General features: G+C 34.0%; 2 protein-coding genes across 3 annotated transcripts in view; both read left to right on the forward strand.

Moving 5' to 3' along the window:
* The window catches only part of LOC117105338 (eIF-2-alpha kinase activator GCN1-like), a 72386-nt gene extending 59998 nt beyond the window's left edge, over positions 1 to 12388 (forward strand). The window contains exons 47-48 of the mRNA XM_033246459.1: positions 8390 to 8608; positions 10497 to 12388. Of these exons, the coding sequence (XP_033102350.1) occupies positions 8390 to 8608; positions 10497 to 10619 (342 nt within the window). The 3' untranslated portion in view covers positions 10620 to 12388. The remainder of the gene's footprint in view (positions 1 to 8389; positions 8609 to 10496) is intronic.
* Positions 12389 to 16322: 3934 nt separating this feature from the next.
* Positions 16323 to 20153, forward strand: part of LOC117105239 (GAS2-like protein 2) — a 30543-nt gene continuing 26712 nt past the window's right edge. For both annotated transcript variants that reach the window (XM_033246321.1, XM_033246322.1), the window contains exons 1-2: positions 16323 to 16766; positions 18345 to 19275. In XM_033246321.1, coding sequence (XP_033102212.1) covers positions 18556 to 19275 — 720 coding nt within the window. In that variant the 5' untranslated portion in view covers positions 16323 to 16766; positions 18345 to 18555. The remainder of the gene's footprint in view (positions 16767 to 18344; positions 19276 to 20153) is intronic.

Consider the following 20153-nt stretch of genomic DNA (forward strand, 5'->3'; position numbering starts at 1 on the left):
TCCAATTTTTCCTACATTTCCAATTTTTCCTACATTTCCAATTTTTCCTACATTTCCTATTCTGTCTCTTATACACATCTAGATGTGTATAAGAGACAGAAACTGTATAAGAGTGTATTCTTCAACACTGTGCGCATCTGTATTGTGTCGTCATCGTGTCTAGTGTAAATGGGACTTAAGCCTATTTTAGTCTTTAAAGGCTGGAACCTCCCCTTCCCAGGGATCCCAAGTCTTCATTCTTCCTTCCTTACTTTTTCCTCTTTTCCCTTTCCTACATTTCCAATTTTTCCTACATTTCCAATTTTTCCTACATTTCCAATTTTTCCTACATTTCCAATTTTCCCTACATTTCCAATTTTTCCTCCTTTCCCGTTCTTCTCAGTTCTCCTTCCCCTACTTCTCCCTCCCTTTCCAATTTTCTCTCTTCTCTACTTTTCCCATTTCTTTTCCCTTTTCACTCCTTCATTCTTCTCTTTCTCTTCTTTTTATCTGCTTCTTTCCCAAGGCAAACTTTTTGAGTGTTTCTTACTACTCTCTCATCATAACCCTTTTTCTCCCTATAGAGTTTCTACTGTTGACAGTAAACTGTGATTTAATTGGATTTATGATGACAAGTTAGTTTCTAATAAAATCCTTTTTTAATTTATTTTGCAAATTAGGATAAAATGGGATTTTTTTTGTTTTATATGTATATTAAACCTTTTAAACTGATTCATTAGTTTGTTAAAAATATGTTGCAAATCCATGACGATAAGCCTGCAAATTCAAACTGCGTCACAACAACCTAAATTTGCCTATAGCGGTATGTAATCTAATATTTCACTAATAGAGTGAATTTAAGAAGTAAAAAATAATGAATAGAAGTGAAATTGATTCAATTTCATTTCATATTGAAAGTTATTCTCACATTTTGGAATAAATACAATTTCTAATATTTATCAAACTGTCTGTCACTATTATATTATAAATATTATTGTTATGTTTCCATGAGAATGCTTATATTAAGAATAATATTTTTAATATCATAATCATCATTATTGTAATTAATATTTGACTGTACTAGACAGTAACATTCTACTACTAGAAGCGAAATCAAGTAAATGACAAGTACGATTTTAATATAATATCTCTATTTTCTTAGCTGTAGCATCCACTGCTAAGGACATTGGAACATCTGGTATGAAAGATAATAAGTACCCCAGTACTAAGCTCAAGTTACATTGAATAATTACATAAGTTACTAATAAAATACAACTTAATAATACTTTGATTAATGTGGTATAAATCACATGATTGTTAAACATTTAATCAGAATTGGACATTGAATTAACTGAACATTCAGTCATTGATAAACACTATTGGGATTTTGTTTATAAAATCATTTTTATTACTCTTTGTTCCCAACCAACGAGTCGTCGACTTGTAATAAATTTATGCAATCCCCAGGGGCTTTGCTGCTGAAATATTGTCATGTAAATTACCACAGATATACCAGGTCTGCCTGGATGTTCAGAGTGATATGAACCTAAATCTCGGGACAAAGAAATTCCAGTCAGGAAATGGACTATAGCTGATTAAATATACATATATGCAATGGGAGGCGTTTTTGTCTTGTGTGCGCATTATTTTATTTCTTAATTTGTTTATTTTCATTCTACTTAACTCAGTTTATAGTACTTAGCTACACGATGCATTATGTATTAGAGAAGCATTGAGGTGTGTTCATCATTTGTCCTGCCCTGCATTCTTCCTTTCTTTTATTGTTCTTTATGCTTGAGCCTATTCAGTACAGACTGTTCTCCCATAGGGCAGCATCACATGCAATTACATAGTTACAATTCAAATAATTAAGTACAGTACAGGTATCAAATGATACTAATGAATTGTGCAATTTAATAAATTAGAGAAAAAATACAGATAGACACTCTCACTGTGCCGGACGCTGGTTGGTTGACGCGATTCTATAATGAACACAAGGCTAGGACGCGTTCACAACGGATCGTTTTTAATGACGATTCAATTTGGCTGCCACCAGAAAATCAGCACATGGCGTGTCCTCCCTGATGTGTAATCTTGCACGATCTAGAAACAAACCTCTATTATGTTACATTTGTTATTTTTCTTCTAATGGTTTGTATTCTGACCCTTTAGTTTTATCTTTTGGATCTTCTGTTTTTGTTTACCATATTTGGAATGGCGCTTGACAATTAAAATCTTTCCTTTTCGAAACGATCTCAGGGTCCTGTGCTGGAATCCTACAAACTCCAGGATTGTTTTTCATCACAACAAAACAACTCCATCTCATATCGACACTTGCTTTACTAAGTATCACAGATTTTGCTTCCCATCCTATAAAGTAGTGAATCAATCACTCTTGATTTACGAATGAAATATAATTATTAATCCTTTTCCACTTACGTGGGTTATATAAAGTGTTGTATATTGCGCAGAATAAAGTCTGTCAATCAATCAACTTGTTTCCTGTTGTGAAATAGGCTATCTTTATATTTTGGTCTGTGTGTTTATATCTATGTATGTTACATGGATCTGTGTGGGGGTGTATGTATTAATATACGATCGCTTCTAAAGATTAGTTGATCGTCAATTTCACTTAGACACTAAGAATAGCTATTACCACCGGACTGTTTACTTACACTCTGAACTAGATACCTCTGGTGCGGACTTATTATTTTTATGAAAGGTGTATTATTATTATACACTTTATAAAAAGTTTTAAGTTGCAGGTGTGAAAGCTTTGGTGGTACTAAATAAATTAACCTGGTTGTAATGAAGGCAAATTGTCTGTTACAAGCAATCAATATTTATGTTACTCGTAACCTTATATCTTCAAAAGAAATTTAGTTTAAAGTCTTTATACTGACATGTGCACTTTTTACCTTCCTTTGTCTTTTTGATGTTTCTGTCGATATTCTGCCTATAACCACAGTTTTTCAGAACATTCACTGAGCGATCAAGTTCAGTTCATTGTATGTATTAAGATTCCAATGAAAATAATGAATTTAATGATAAGAGATATGAAGTTTGACAAATTTGCGAACGACTGACTTTTGTTATGAAAAAAGTCCTTCCTCTTGGGGGATTTCAGGGGCATGATTTCCTGAAATTGTTTTTCCCTAAATGCCAGTAAATGCGTTTCTTGCCGTTAAAGGGTAGTATTTTTAACACTAAAAATCTGTTACAATCTGCATGTTTTCTTAAGTATAAATACATTTATACCCAAGAGCCAGGCGTGAGTGAGCGAGTATATTCTTTGATCTTATCCAGACAGTCTTTAGTTAAGCAACAATATCTTCACAGTGTTAGTGCAGCTAGTTTGTTCAAATCGACATGAAATAACGTTGCTCTGATAAACTATAGAGAAAGTTTCCTGCATATTTGGTGAGGAAGCTCCAATAGACCTACAAATATTTTTTTTTTGTTTACAATAGTACATTTATGTGTGAGGTTATTTTCCTTGAGTGAGAGAGCTTATAAATATTAGATACCTTGAGTGCACAAGACAACAACTTTAGACTAATTGGTTGGGCATCTGGCATCTTTTTCCAACCCTATTTTTATTCAGTGAATTATAAGTGGGTGGATCAGGGTAAACAAATAATTTTTTTTGGCCTTATCATAACTCTTCAATTTTAATAAATATAGACTTAATAGAATTAAAAAATCCAAAATAAAAAGCTTGCCGGATATATAACCATCGTTTAAATTTCTATAATGACATAATTACTAGTCTCCTGATTAAGTTCAGATTTTACCAAACATTGCATGAAGAAATTCAAAAGGTTTTAGATAGAATCGCATAAACAAGAAATTAGATTATAAGGTTTATATATGTACAGCTTTATACATTTGGATCCATACCAACTGGCTGTATTAATAATAATTTCCAATTAAATTGAAGTACAATTTCATTGAATGTATTTCTTTTTTTTAAACTTGACGAGTATGACATTGACTATTTAGAAAAGTAGGAAGATATTAATGTTAAGTTCATTCACACAATATATGAACAGCATAATATATACCATTTTACTATCTTTCCTACTTCATAACCAGGTGCAGTGTAATACTTCATTTTCTATATACTGCATTTTTATCTTTTGTTTTCCTACATATTGCAACCAGATGTAGTGTACACCTTCCATCCTTCCATCCATGATTCCATCCAGATGTATTGTGTTTGTCTCTTCCTTAAATCGCACCAGTATAAACATGTACGCATGAAGTAAGTCTGGTTGTGAGGTTTAACGGGTGGTCACTTGACATGATTTGAACCCAGGAACCAGGATTGGAAAGCAAGTTTATTTACGCCCAAGCTATAGCGCCACAAAGTCTATAGAGCAGCTTTACTTCTAAGCCACAGCTCTTGTTTCTGTATCCGAATCAGATGCCTGCTTTTAGCTTCCCTAATATCCCAACGGATATATTGTAGTGTACACTTCCTTCTCTATATCCCAACCAGATATTAGTAAACTTTCTGCAACAGTTGGCTTGCCTAATATTTAACAATCTCTTGTCAATCACTCACATCAACTAGACAACACCAACACAATACAATAGAGAATTTAAATATATTTTGTATTATTTTATTGTTAACTTTTACAAAAGACAGGGTACATAAAAAAATTTACAGACAAATGCATAACCATAAATATGTTTTTCTGCTAATGCAACTTAATTTTCATAATAAAATTGGATACTATCAGTAATTTTAATTGTCATAGCCTTTGTTCCTTTATTTCATTTTGTTGTTTTTTGTTATACATCCAATGTGTGAAGAACAACATATTGTTACATGTAAAATATGTGTAAGAACTAATTACATAATAAAAAAAATATATAGGATGATATGGAATATAAATGTTTATAGTTTAATAATCTTGATAGCACATTCAAATTGAATTTTTAATTAAAATTAGTTTATTCGATTATCTCACTTGCAATTAAAATCGTTTGCATATAACTTAATTCTTATAATATAATAAATTTCAATATGTATTGCAACATCCTCCATGAGCTTATATTTTGGTGATAGAATATTAATATTTTTCTTGAAATAGAAATACAGAATGTGTATCTATCCATACTAATATTTCTGTATTTGATATTCAGATAATTTCATGAGGTTCAAATTTTTATGTTAATATTCTTTGTAAATAATTGCCAGAAGAAGAATCAATAGACCGAGCTGCAATACCGCAACATTGCAGTAAGCACGCCGGCCTGGGTTTCTGTCTGAAAGTGTCGATACGCCAATATGCTGGCTTACTTTGGGCCAATTTGCACCCTAGCAATATTGCCGAAATATTGCGGTAACGGTTACTTGCTTGCTCTGTCTCAAAGGTTTACTCGATATTGCGGCAATCAAGCTGGCGTGTGCATTTATTCATAAGCAAACAAGGTTAAATTTGAAAACAATTACACATTATGGTTTTTAAACCGTGAATATTACGCCATTCTATAAGACCCTTTCAGACAGAAAAGCATAGGATTACTGCAATATTGAAGTAACAAAGGCTGTGTAAAAGGGTATAGGCCGGTTATTATGCCAGCATGCTTACCGCAATATTGCGACAGCACCTATCTGAGAGGGGCTAATGAGATGAGATGGGACTGAAAAAGAAATTTTCCTAATATTTCAAGATATCAATGATTAGTACTGTTGAGAGCTGATAGCTTTGTAGGGAGTATTTACATAAGGTGGGAGATTTAGCTGGGGCCTGATGGGAAAGGGAGATGCATTAGTTAATGTTATGTGATCTGTAACCACTTGATTGTAATATCTTTATCGGTAATTTCTTAGTGGTTACCTGGGCATGCAAACTTTCTCTGAGATGCATGTACCCTTCCCACCTCTCTACTCCCCTTCCCAACTTAATTGTACTGCTGTCTAGAAGTCGGCTCTCTTGGTAATCATTATTATCTTATAACCGTTTTCATATGTATGCTTAAAGTTTTGTATCATCTAATAATCAAAGGAATGTATTTATATTAGAATAATAACCCAGATGTATTTGAGAAAAACCTGTTAAAAATAAAATTCAAGGATAAACTGGACAAGAAAATATTCATCGATCGTATAGCACAGCATATAGCTCCGCTATACGATTTTTTGGTTACAGTAGCTTACACTGACTTCATGCTGCTAAACGGGCAAAATCATAATGGCCTATAACTTCATAAAAAAAATTGCCAAAAAACAATTTTAAAGTTGATTCTATCACTAATGACAATCAAAAATCCCCTCTAGAAAAAAATATTTTTGTGAGTTTTTTTTTAAGAATTTTTGTAGTGAAAGCTGTGTAAATCTGTGAAAAATAAATTGTTGCAGTCTTTAACTCATTTATTTGAATTTGATAACTAAACATTTAGATTATAGTTTTCACCAGATAGTAAATATTAACTAAGGTAAGTTCACATTACTGAAAAAAAATCTAATTATTTTTGAAGATGCAAACAACAAAGAGGGCAAAGTTTACACACATGAACGTAATTAATTAACATGTGCTTATCATCCATGACCTGATCCAGGAAACCGATTGGGACGCGCGAACTGAAGACGATTGCAAAGACGATTTTTATCTTGGGAACTTTCGCTTTCTTTACTTAATCCAATTTGTTGTTCTCATCATTGTTTGACCACTTTGTTTTGCGATTATCGATATCACCTTTACGTAGCCTCAGTTTGAATGTCAAATATAAAAGCGTTTTAGAGACAGTAGAATATAGGTCATTTTAAACATTCATAAATTAGTCATGTAATGTAATGCTGGGCTATTTTAGAAGTTATTTTTTTAGAATGTTTTTTTAAATTTGTTAATATTGCACGAGTAATCGCATGAACTTTCCCAGGTCTGTCTCTTGGTGTTATTTCCGTATGGGACAGCTCAACATGAATCATGAAGCACAGTAGTTAAAATGAAACAAATTAAAGCACATGGTTTTATTTGGAAAGGTTAATGATGAATAAACGCATCTGAGTGTCCATGATTCATGTGATGCAGTTAACACTCATGTGGATAAGGTCATTTAATGAAGAACAAATCGTGCTTATAATAAGAAATTTAATGTGGTCTTGTGATATATGTGACATATTAAGAAACTTGGAAATAATAATAATTATAATAATAATAATGTAATAATAATATTCCAATGGGTGTTTGCATCAAACACCATCAGAATAGCATTGCGGTACCCTCCGCTACTTGGGGATTAGATTCAACATTGGCCACTAAGCGCAAGCTCGGTGGTCTAGTGGTTAAGACACCAGGCTAGTTATCTGGAGGTTGTGGGTTCGATTCCCTCCTGAATCACTTGCAAGATTTTTTCCACAAGTATTTGGGAATGTACTGAGCATTCAGAACTATACATATCAGCTTGGGCAAACAAATCATGCCTTATAATAAAAATGATAATAAGTATGTATAATTTTTAGACACGTGTAAATTTTTCATCAAACATATTGTACACGCACTTGCACGCAAGTGGCACACATGTGTATTATCTGTACGAATAAAAGGAACAATAGCTAACAAAGGAAGCTAAATCCAGGTACCATTATTTAGATGAAAAAAATAGTAAGAGATTACAGTTATGTATTCGTAATATACTTATGATAATTCTGCTTTCCATATGCCATGTAATAATGTTGAACATTTTGTATGCAGTAGACATGTAGTGAAAATGACCAAATGGTGCAATGAAAATGCTTGATGTGTGATGAAGGGAGCTGAAAATATCATTTGCTTCTGTAGAACAGCCTAAAGGATGTGTCTTATAGTATTACAATAATCTAACAACTTACTTAATCTACCAATTATAATATCATATATATCCCAGTCAGTCAATATATGATATTATATTCTACCAATTATAATATCATATATTGACTGACTGGGATATAAATCCACTTCGGGTTTAACAGGACAATCTTAAAATGCTTAATAATTTTCATTGAAAATTAACTCACTACTTTTGGCTCATTATGGTAGCTGTTTACTTTTAGTGGGAAAGATCCCGAGAAAGTAGCTAATGGTCAGAGGGCCCTTTTAAAAGCTATTTAATTGTTTCAACCCTTAAAAACAGAAAAAATTGTAAAGTATATCATTATGTTGCTGTTGTTATTCAAATATTGTTATTGCTATAGTATAATCATTATTAAAAATATTTTTATTGTTATTATTTATTATTATTATAAAGAATTAATACAATATCTCAATTTTTGGGAAAACGGAGATCAATGCCACTATAGAATTGTGGTAGAGCTAATATAGTAATGCAGATAAATAATGTTGCATATAAATTTTATTTCTTCGACTAGAGTTTATTGTTTACTTTATTATTATACTTTATGTTAATTTTCCATTTCCAGAGTTTGAATCACAGTTCAAATGACATGAAGATGACGGCGGCTCAGATGATATCATACATCGCAAACGAGACAGACCACCCGCTTGATATCAGCATAATTAAGCCGCTGGTGTTGGTCCTTGTCAGCAACACAAAGGATAAGAACACAGCGGTCCAGGCCGACAGCGAGATAGCACTGGTCTCGCTCCTCAGGCTCAGGCTGGGAGATGAGACTTACCAAGTAATGTAGCTTTCAACGCTTAGTTTGTTAATACATCACCACAGTGATTGGTGCCACGGTGATTGATCCCATGGCAACACTGGCCACAAGTAAAAGCCACCTATCTTTACATTGAGTATAAGGTTATGTTCAGGCACGAGTTTACACTAGTGTAACATTATTCGAGTGCTGTGAACTTAACGCGCAATCTCTGGCATACGATAATCCACCAACAGACCCCAGATTAGCGTACGCTATTGAGTTACGACAGTCATGCATCAATGTTTTTGACCTCGGCCAGGAATTGACTAACCACAATTAAGCCTAGATGTAAACTGGAAATAAAATGTGTGATTACGAATACCAATATTTTGCGTGAATAGTTACGTTAATCGCCCAGTCTCGACATCTGGCTAGTTGTGCTAACAATAACAACACAACAACGACATGTTAAATGCACTCAGTGTTGAAGAATATAAACAACGTGATGATATATCATTGTTGTGTTATTATCATATCTAGTGTAAATGTAACTTAAGGCCTATATACATAAGCCATCTGTCATTTCAGGCCCTACACATGCTCTATGTCTTGCATCATAGAGAAAATATGCTTGCATCGATTACTGATTGATTAGACCTGTCTGTAGTCATTGTTTAAACTAGATATTTTCTCATAATGCATTTGCTACACAGTCAGTTTCTTTCTGAATGTGTTTGTTCTTTTCTGACTTGTAACTTTCGTGTCTATTTAGCTCCGATAAGGAGCTATAGAAACACTCTGCTGATTGATTAATAGATCTTTTTTGTATGGGCGGCCGTTAGGGCCAATATACTCTACTGCCTCTATTATACTGCCCTCATCGGAGCTTTCAAAATTATGAGAAATTGTTAAGTTTAAATCTGTAGATTTTTAAAATAAGAGGTTTTTTTGTTTTTTTTTTGTTTTTTTTTTAGTATTTTAGTTGTGTCTGTTTTTAGATGATAAGAATGTCCTGCATATCTTATTACAATGTTTATCATACAGTGTTTTATTATACTGCAGTACCTGTACTATATCTCTTTTGAAGGAATCGTTTTTTTCTTTGTAAAAACTCAATTTGCTTCTGGGTTTTAATGTAGCAGAATTTAGATAACTTAATGTAATTATGTCAGAAACGATCAGCAGCCTTGTAACGGTTTTATATGGCAATGTTCTATTATAAGTTCTTTGTTGTCGTAACCTTGACAACGATCATGAACATTGCAATGTCATTATTCTGACTCTGAATAAAGAACAAAACTAATATAGATCCGTGAATGAAATTTAAACTTAATTTATTAATTTAATCATGAAAATGTATGCCGCTGTTGCTGTGTCTTCGATAGTAATAGCATGAGTAAGGTTTAACTTGTAACACAGTTACGGTATAGCGGTTAAGGTGTTTGCCTTACAATCTAAGAATCTTGGGTTCAATTCCTTTTGAATACAAGAATTATTTTTGTGTTTAAATGATGTTCTGAATTATAATTATTGTTATCGTCATTGTAATCAATACCAGCATTGTAATAATTATTGTAATCATCATTATTATATTCTTCATCACCACCATCATCATTTTAATCATTATCATCATTGTATTATCAGTATCAATTTAATTATCACTGTAGTCATCACCATCATTATAATTATAATCATTTAATCGTAATCATTATCATCTTAATTATCACTGCAGGCATCATTAATTGTAATCATCATAAATAGATTCAAAATTTAGTCGTCGTCATCATAATTGCCATCGACTATGAGTCATCATCATAATTAATTTGTGCAAGATGTGAAATCTTTTGATGAAAAAATACATTGTCATACAAAAATAATAATAAAGCAATCATCTAACATCATGTTGTATTTTCTTCCGCTCTTCTAGATTGTATCCAGAGCATTAGATTCAATTCCATCTGGAAAACTGGAAGATTGCATGCGGCAATTACGAAAGGTTGCTAAGCAACCACCTCCTAAGGATGAAGTGGATAATACAGTATTACATTGATGCCATCTTCTCTCGAATGTTTTAAATATCTCTTAACCTGATTATAATCATCAGTCATGTGATTAAGTCTGTACAACATGTTTCCTCAATCTATCAATATTTTTGTGCACAGTTTGTTCGCATGTAACTGTTTATAAAAAAACATTTCAAAAAATATGTTTAATGGCCAATCGATGAAGATTATTCCTGCAGGCATTAATTTTTTATTTTGTAACGCAGGTTTTGGATTATGGTAAATATTGATATTATTACAGCTGTATTTCTCAAGGTCAGATTCTTATTATGATTTCGAACATGTGTTTATTAACGATTCCAAGTCCCATGCCTCTCGCTCAACGATGCAGTCGGATTAAGATATCTGTTAGTGGTATAATAAAGCAGAACTCTTGAGTGGATCATTGCGCATGCGTTAAGTGAGGCCAAGTGCCTTATCGCAGCCAATCATAGAGTGAATCATTCTGGATGTTTGTATTTTTTCCTGAAGTGGGTCTCTGGACATCATCCAAGTAAAAGGAATAAATTGCTTATGCCATAAATATGAATGTTAATAAATAAGGCATATAATCAACATAAATTAATATTTGGAGAAAAATATATTATAATTATATGGTAGAAAATTTCAAAAATTGTCATAATATAAAAAGATAGAAAGGTATAAGAAAAATGAATAAATTTGCATAACATTAACTATTTTGAAGGTTGCTGAACAGTAGAGGCTCACATCTTTTCTACTGTAAAAGTACAACACAAGCATCATTAAATCATTTTGACCCCTCCCCTAGGTTAAAGGAGGTAAAAAAATTAGAAATTTCTTTTTAAATCTCAAATTATGGTGTCTCACTTAACCCCTATTTAGTTTGAAGGTATGCAGCATAGCGTTACAGATTTTGGTTTCAAATCCAGGAATCTAGGTCAGAATCCTGTATTTGTCACAGTTTGCGTTTTCTAAATTGATTTTTAAATCAGTCTCTGAGAAAGCTTTCCTAAAAAACCATTTACAGTACTATGGGGAGTACAAGTATATGACATAATAATCAGGCTTTTTGTCTCTTATCAAAAATCTAGGTTCAAATCTTACACTGATCTGTATGACTTTTGTGGTAATGATAGTCTACAGTTCCAGGATCCATGGTCTTATCTAAAATTAGACACATGGTGGGTGGGAGGGGCTCTGTTGTGCGATGGGAAAGTGAAGGAGTGCCAGCCGCTGTATTGAGAGCTTATTTTTATTATTTTTTTTATTATCAGATTTGTATTGGGCCACAAAATTTTTTCGGGGAATGATCCCCATCCCACTTTTCCATAGATACACTACTGCTGATTATGGGTTGAAATCCTAAGCCGGTAGCAATTTTATCACGCTCTTTGTGGCGTTGGCCAAGGCACGCTCTCGTCTCCCTTCACGCTACAGCATAAATTGGTACTTGGTAGAAAGCTGGTGTTATAAATATATGCTGAGTTATTCTGCATGGTTTTGAATACTTACCTGGGAATGGAGCAGATTCTGTTAAGAGAAGTAATATGAAATATTTAAATTGTTTTGAAAATAACATCGCTGTTATTGACTGTTAAGTGGCACGCAATAGGACAACTGTTTTGCTAGAGAGAAATCTTCTGTTTAGTTTCTGTTTTTATTAGGTATTTTAAAATTAAGATATTGTACCTTCATGGTAAGATACGTAAGCAATCTTTGTGTTAAAATGTTATTATGTTATTGATTGTTTTAAATTGGAATTCTATTAAAATGCACATGCTGTAGCCTGTAAAAACCTTGTTGTGTTAATCTACTAGGTTTGTTCGAATTTCGTTTTAGTAGTTTTTTTAATAATTTATCTTTAGTTTGTTGTCATTTTATTATTTGTATTTGTTATTTTGTTATTGCTTTGTTCTATTATGCATTTTCATATTTTCTTATATCTTTTTTTATTATCTCAATATTTACTATTATAGGTCTCCCTCTAATTAAAGACCACTTTTTGGAACCAGGCTTTCCACGGTCTTTAGCAGCTTTGGTCTCTAATTAGAACAATAAAAATAAAAGACATTTATTAATTTGGTCTTTAATTGGAGATGGTCTTTAATTGGAGGTAGACCTATATTAATATTGTTTCGTCGTCGTATCTGATGTTGTTGAATGTCCATATTTCATTTTATACCATTCAATTTCTGCTGTTGTTTACTTCTACCTATGTTTCCATTCACATCCTCTCAATTGTATCACATCACCAACACTGAGTACATTTCATCCTCATTTTCGAGATGACCTGTGGGACCTGAAAATTCGGAGTGGTCTCGGGGTTCAGTCTTCTCTCAGAGGGTTAGTTCTACGTTGAATGATTGAAGAATTTGTTACTTGGTACTTTAAGAAAGTGGTTTCAAAGTAGAGGGGCCTTGAAATTAGAGGGGTCTCGAATTAGAAGGAAAGCTGCGTTTTCTTTCTTCTCTCTGTCAGTGAAGAAAACCACCCAATGCTGTTGTAACCACTCACATTGGAAACTCATGACATTTGAACACCGTATTTAGTTTTTGAAAACACAGTTTCCACGACACGCAGTGCATGCATTAATATGCACTTTATAAAATGCAGTAAAATTTCAATCTATCATTTATAGATGATAGAATTGACTTCCTTTTATCATTCATTTTCTCTAGGCCTATTGCGTTTTATTTTATTAGGACTTGTACTGTTCTTTGAACATTAACCCGTTTTCTGAGATTGCGGTTTATTACCTTCACTGTATCGTCATTTTACGAGATAGGAATGATGGAGTTTAAAGGCATTCGTTGTTAACTTTTAAACTTGCAGATAATTTTACAAAAAAATGCGGACATCAAACTCATCTTTAAATGTTGCTATTCCGTAATTGCGTCATAGTCAATTTGACTACTGATGTTTACATTTTTAATGACACTTAATGACACTTTTCAAGTGTCATCTGGTCATAATGCAAATTTAATGTCCTCTGAATAGATTGTGAATAACTAATTTGGTGATGTCTTTTATTGCACAAAAAATAGGTTATGTATGCGGCATATCACAAATTTATACCGTACTATGACTATACAAACAAAACAAGAATGAAAAAATTACATATTAGACTGCAGAATGAAATAATTTAATGAAGGCATATGTTTTAGCTTTGTATTCGTCAAGTCGTGGTTTTTTTATTGGGACAAAAGGATCGAGTAACTCTATGCCACCTGCAATCATCCTCGCAAATGCAAATGCATCGTCCGTACGGATTAAGTGCCTATGCGATTTTTTACCTGCATATACAGTATAATTAAACTATTGTCTGTGCAATGTTTTATTGGATTGGATTTATTCGGTGTAAACTTCTGGTGGTGATTGGGCAGTACACCGGGAGACAATCCCCTACTCTTTTCCGAAGAGTGTACTGCGTTCTTTAACATACACATGGGCCATAATGCACACGGGGCCAACGGCTTAAACGTCTCATCCAAAAGACGGTGCGCTATTGTAACTTGTATTTCAGCCCTCTAGCTGAAACACAAGGAGATGCAGCGATAGGAATTGCACCGGGGACCTAGAGATCTCCACGGTTCAGCGCACACAGAGCGGCTACCACCAGATTAGCCGACTGAGCTAAGCTGCTCTCTCTAGTCGTGGTATTTATACAGTATTTACTTAAAAACTAAACTTTCAAATATGATTTAATGTTTTAATTACTTTGTTTAACAGGCCTGTAATAAATTATTACCTTTCAATGGATTTTTCCGCTGTGTCAATCAAACTGAACTGACCAATCAGAACAAGATTACACGCTTGTCCAACAAGCACACGTGTGTCTCATAAGCGCACATGGTTACGTACGTTTGTACGCTCTCTTTTTGGGGGGCCTTGGCACCATCCAAAAACGGGGCTTAACGGAAAGGTTTATTGACAGACGTAATACAGTTCGTATATTATTTTGCAAAGACCCTTAAATTGGAATGAAACTCAATTTGTTTGATCTGTGTTTCATTGGAAGTTAATAACATAGTTTATCCCTTTGATTGAGAATTAATGAGGTACTTATTTTTCCCATCAGAAAATGTTGTTTTCGGTGGTAAACATTCGTGTTCAGGAAAACACATTCATTAATTATCTATTGTCCCATGCAAAATACAAAAAGAAAAACCTTTTTTGAAATTTACTCGCTCATTTGGAAGTAACATAAAAATTATCAACTTGAACATAGAAATTAGTGTATTTAAAAAATGTTTAGGCCATACCCATTTGCAACGAAAAACGTTAAAATCTTCCAGTCACAGGAAGTGTTTTATAATTTTTATTGAAAATTATCCCTTCAATTGAGAATTGATGAGGTACTTATTTTTCCCACCAGAAAATTGTTTCCGGTGGTATACATTCGTGTTTAAGAAAACACATTCATTATAAATGTATTGTTTGCCTTATGAGTATCTGCGCATACTTATATGGGGGGGGGGTGTCAACACTGTCTCGATGGGAAAATTGGTATACAGATTATGCTCTAAATTCTTCTGGGAATTAATGTGGATTTTGTTATTTTGTGGTGAAATTGACACTGCGCATTGAGCACCATTGGTGGAGATGTGTGCATTATAAATCGTTATTATTATTATTATTATCATTGTCCATACAAAATACAATAAATTAATAAATAAACAAATAAAAATCGTTTTTGAAATTAACTCGCTCATTTTGAAGCAACATCAATTATCAACTTGAACATAGAAATTAGTGTATTTAAAAAATATTTACCCATCATTTTACACCGAAAAATGTTAACTTCCAGTCACTGGAAGTGTTTTATTGTTTTTATTATAATTTTCCAGCATAAAAATATGGGTATGCCTATACATTTTGTTTTAATTCAATAATTTCTATGCTCAAGCTAATAATTTTTATGTTACTGCAAAAAATAATGAGCAAGTTAGTTTCAAAATGTTCGTTTATGATTTTTTGTCTTCTAGGGGACAATACATCTTTAATTCTTCAATATCTATCTTTGTGCCTTAGCCCTATTAGGCTTAGCTTTTTTGTATTGCAATCACCTCGATTTCATCCTTTTAAATGATCAACAGATTGTTTTCAATGCTTTATAATTTTTACGTCGACCATGTGTGGGTTATCACAAGAGTTCTGGCAGTTATCAAATTGAATTAATTAAGTCGTACATTCAGTTATCAATTAATTATTCGTTCATTCACTTAATCGAACATTAAAAAGTATGAAAACTTGGGTCGTTTAAGTAGTGTGCTAGGCCTTGTATAATACTGAATCATGCAGTAAAATATGATGATATATTTCATGCCCCTTGCTTTAGTTTTAAACAGAACAGACACATTCAAGGCACTCAATATAAGACTAATTGGGAAACTAGAAAAAACATGACATCTCACGAAAAATCATTGTGACGATAACAGTTCGCTATGACGGTTTGTTTTTTTTTTGTTTTGTTTTTTTTTAAACAGTGTGCAATAGGCCTAAACATTAATGATAATTTATGAGCACAAATTAAAAAGTTGGGATTCAACGTAGATATCATAACTTCTTAATTACTTTGGAATGGCATGCTTAAAAGTGATCGATTATCAGTTTTGCTCAAGTACATTGGCATGTGAGGCGATTGAAAATCGATGCGCGCCAATATTCAAAGCCCGCCCCCTAGACCTAATTATGATAATGAAATAGGCAGTTTTGTATGTACTGTACATATAGTACTTAATCATTTTAGCAGGCATAAGCAACAATAGCTCGGGCTGTCCGTTTCAAGTGCACGAGTCGCTTGGGGGTAGCCGTTGAGTGTCTTCTCCCTGCGTTTGACTTGGAAGTGAACTGGGGGCTGGTGAATCAGCGTTTCCTTTCTTGTTGACGCGTTCATAATTCACGTTAATTTCGACTTAAAGGATTTACAGACGACGGCCATCTGAGTCGAATAGAAACCAATCCTTTCATAGTTCATCAGTTGATAGCGGAGCTTCGTGTGCGACGGTCGGCATGACACGAGTTCGTCTGAATTTACTTCAGACGCTTTATATCAAATGCCGGTAAACCGTTTTCTGAAATGTGTTTTATATTAGAACGACAAATCGGATTTAGTGACATTGTGAATAGCTCTGCCAGTAAGTTTAGAACGACCGAATAATACTGGAACTCTGGTAGGTACTATTCTTTCGTCCGTCCTTGATATCGTCTCATAAATATTCATAATTATAAATATAATAAATAAAAGTATCATGTATTTTTTGAATTCTTTTTAAATAAAACGATGCCTATTGATATTGTCTTGCATGGCAGCGGCCTGCGGTTACTATTATGTTTCTCTGAATTATTTATCTCGTGTATTATTTTCCTCGAAAAATATATTTCTACTTAATTGTATTATTAATTACAATTGTGATAGGCCGTTACCGAGTCTACCAATGTATTTTTACGAAGAATGTGTGTTTTTATTTACTCTCCGGGTTAAGACCTATAGGCCTACTCGATATCTGGATTAACAATTGATCTACCCACCCATTAACACATTGCAGCATTAACTGTTCTAGCCGACTTTAATGATAATAGGCCTATCAATATTTATTAAGACGGCCTACCTGCCGGGAGAGGCTGTGTTCGTGGTATCACATGTATTTACGTTATTTAAAATATATTTTCTGTGTTGTGTACTTGAATTATTTAATTCAAGATGATAACATTTGTAAAAAACAAATCCCCTTTTATAAAAAAAACAGGGTTAATTACAATGTCTACTCTCGTGGCAACTAATAAACAATAGATGATTTAATTTAATAGTTTGTTATTTTTTTTAATGGTAGTGGGCGGTCCCATTTACACATGACGTGTATATGGCTGACTTAAACGGCAGGGAATGAGTTAAGTATTTTATAATAGGCTGTTTAATCATAATGTTTGTTTAAACACATCCATCCTATACTGTACGTATTATATAAATAAAATAGTTTAATGCGCAGACACTAATATGGTTTACAAACCTAGATGTGAAGGCTTTCTATTCTCCTTCTATCATATTATTCTCCGACTTGGATATTATTTAACGGGTAGGCCTATTCATTCATTGCCTGGCAACCCATCCCAATAAACAGTGGTAACAACGCATTATTTGATGAGATGGTACGTATTATAAGATGGTACCCATCCATTTATAACGCAAAACTGTAAACGTTGTTGCTAACGCCTTGAATTTGAACATTCGGTCAGGGTCGGGTTAAATGCTCACCTCGATTCGCGGAGCATTAAGCACTTGTTCATCTCCGAAATCGCAAGAACCTTTAAGAATGCAGTCATGCGTCACCATGGCAACTTTGCCCGAAGGCGACCCCCTAGTCAACATTGAACTCAACTTTAAGAGGATTAACTAACGAAAGTTATCCTTTAAATAGAGAGAAGGTAAATGATAGTTTTAGTCAAAGGAGACAAAAGATGCTAGCTTTCGGGGTTTTACCCTTTGTTTTAAAGACAAAAAGTCAACGGTAGACGGCTAGTAAAGCTAATTATTAGCATGCCTTGGGCTTTATTTATAGAGCAGTAACGTTTTCCTCTGTCACGCATCACTGGCCCAGTCACGGTTACTGCTTCCAGTTCTTAGATCCATTTCGAGAGATCCACTCAGTAGATCGCTCCTCTTTGTTAAAAAAAATATCTGTTTTGGTTGTATTTTTGTATAGTAACCACAATTGAAATTCCTGCAGAAATCTCTCTTTTTCTTTACGCAGTGAATGTGAAGCGACTGACAATAGTCGTGGGGAAGTGCGTATGTATGGAGAGAATACCGGTTAGCTTTTCCTGTCGTCATTCAACCACCTCCGAGATTAACCTGAGGAAGTGTTTCATACCAAACAGTTGTGCTTTTTATGTAAACTTCTCATTGAGTTCGAAGACTTGACAAGGAGATAATATATTTCTGGCTAGTCGGCTAAGCAAAAAATGGTCGACATGAGGCCAGGGCCTGAAGACACGAGTGAGCGTCGACTAAGCAACACTTGGGAACATGTCCCGATACGGTCTTACAAATCACGTGACGAGTACCTCTTTGCTATGAAAGAGGATTTGGCCGAATGGCTAGATAATCTATACAGTATCGATATTCAACCAGAGAATTTCGTCGAAAAACTCGAGACTGGTATCGTACTCTGCCAGCATGCGAACAGTATCAAGAAGCAGGCGGTAGCATGGAAAGATATACAATTAACAAACAAAAATGGGTGCTCAGACCAGATTCGGATCCCCTCTGAAGAGGTGAAATATCGTGGGAATGCCCAGCCCGGAACGTTTGTTGCAAGGGATAATATAAGCAACTTCATCTACTGGTGTCGGCACTCCCTGGGCGTCCACGATGTGCTTCTTTTTGAAACAGATGATCTAGTTATGCGTAAAAATATTAGGAGTTTTATTCTATGTCTTTTGGAAGTAGCCCGAAAGGGCGCCAGGTTCGGGATGTTGGTACCAATGCTCATACAATTGGAGCAGGAGATAGACAGAGAGATCGCGTCCGAAGTCAATGGAGAGTCTTCGGACGCCGCAGACGATGCGGACGTCGAATCTGAACCAGAACAAGAACCAAAACCGAGACAAGTGAGACAGGAACCCCCACCGAAGCCACGGGTTTTAATGACTAAACAGGACCTCATGTCACTGGATGAAATGGTAAGATTTTATTGTTGTCAGTTAACTTACATTATTGACGTGTATATCAATTCTTCATTGTGTCTAAAGTTATTTTTAATATAGAGCTGCCAGACAAACAAAGTTCAGGACCTCGTGTACGTTCTTTTCCCGTATAACTGGCAGACGTTGTTCATTATAGGCTACACACAGTAATTAAAATTTTATTTTTGTTGGCTGATCAAATGGGCTTCGAATTTTATTACATAAATGTTCTCTAGGCTTCCTAATAATTCTATTTTACAGATATCATCATTGAATATAATTCTGAGTCCATTGATCAGCGAATGAATAACAAATACGTTTAATAAATGTACCGGTAGGTCTTATGAGATTTTTGACGGGACACTATCGAATTGAATTGAATTGTGAAGAAAAAAAATCTATGACTCATTCGGAACCATCTTAATTCGTAGTATTTCTTTTGTTACTGACATTTTACTGAATGAAAATTCTGTACCAGCTCAAAATGTTTATAACTGGCTTAAACCAATGATTGATAACATTATCGCTCGTTCATGAAGTTCTGCTAGAGAACTGTCTATGTAGGACTGTCTTTTTCATTGCTACTGTCCTACAATATGTCTCCAAATATTCATAATGTATTATAGTCAAACTTTATTTATACCGTTCTTGCGAATCCGCCCCCATATTCGGTGTGTCTTTTCATGCCTAACGAACAACGGAAGTGACAGTGTATATAGTGTATAACTCGTTCGAGTTGTTCTCAATTTCATTTTAAACGTCATCTTTCATAGAATCATTATTTTTTTACCAATGTCATTATGGGTTTGTTTGTGTGCAAAACCAATTATTGTACTGCGCATGCACTAACAATGGAGATGGAACATGTACAGTAA

The sequence above is a fragment of the Anneissia japonica genome, unplaced genomic scaffold (assembly GCF_011630105.1).
Source record: "Anneissia japonica isolate Jap-2015-1 unplaced genomic scaffold, ASM1163010v1 scaffold287726_len2788222_cov184, whole genome shotgun sequence".
Classification (NCBI taxonomy): domain Eukaryota; kingdom Metazoa; phylum Echinodermata; class Crinoidea; order Comatulida; family Comatulidae; genus Anneissia; species Anneissia japonica.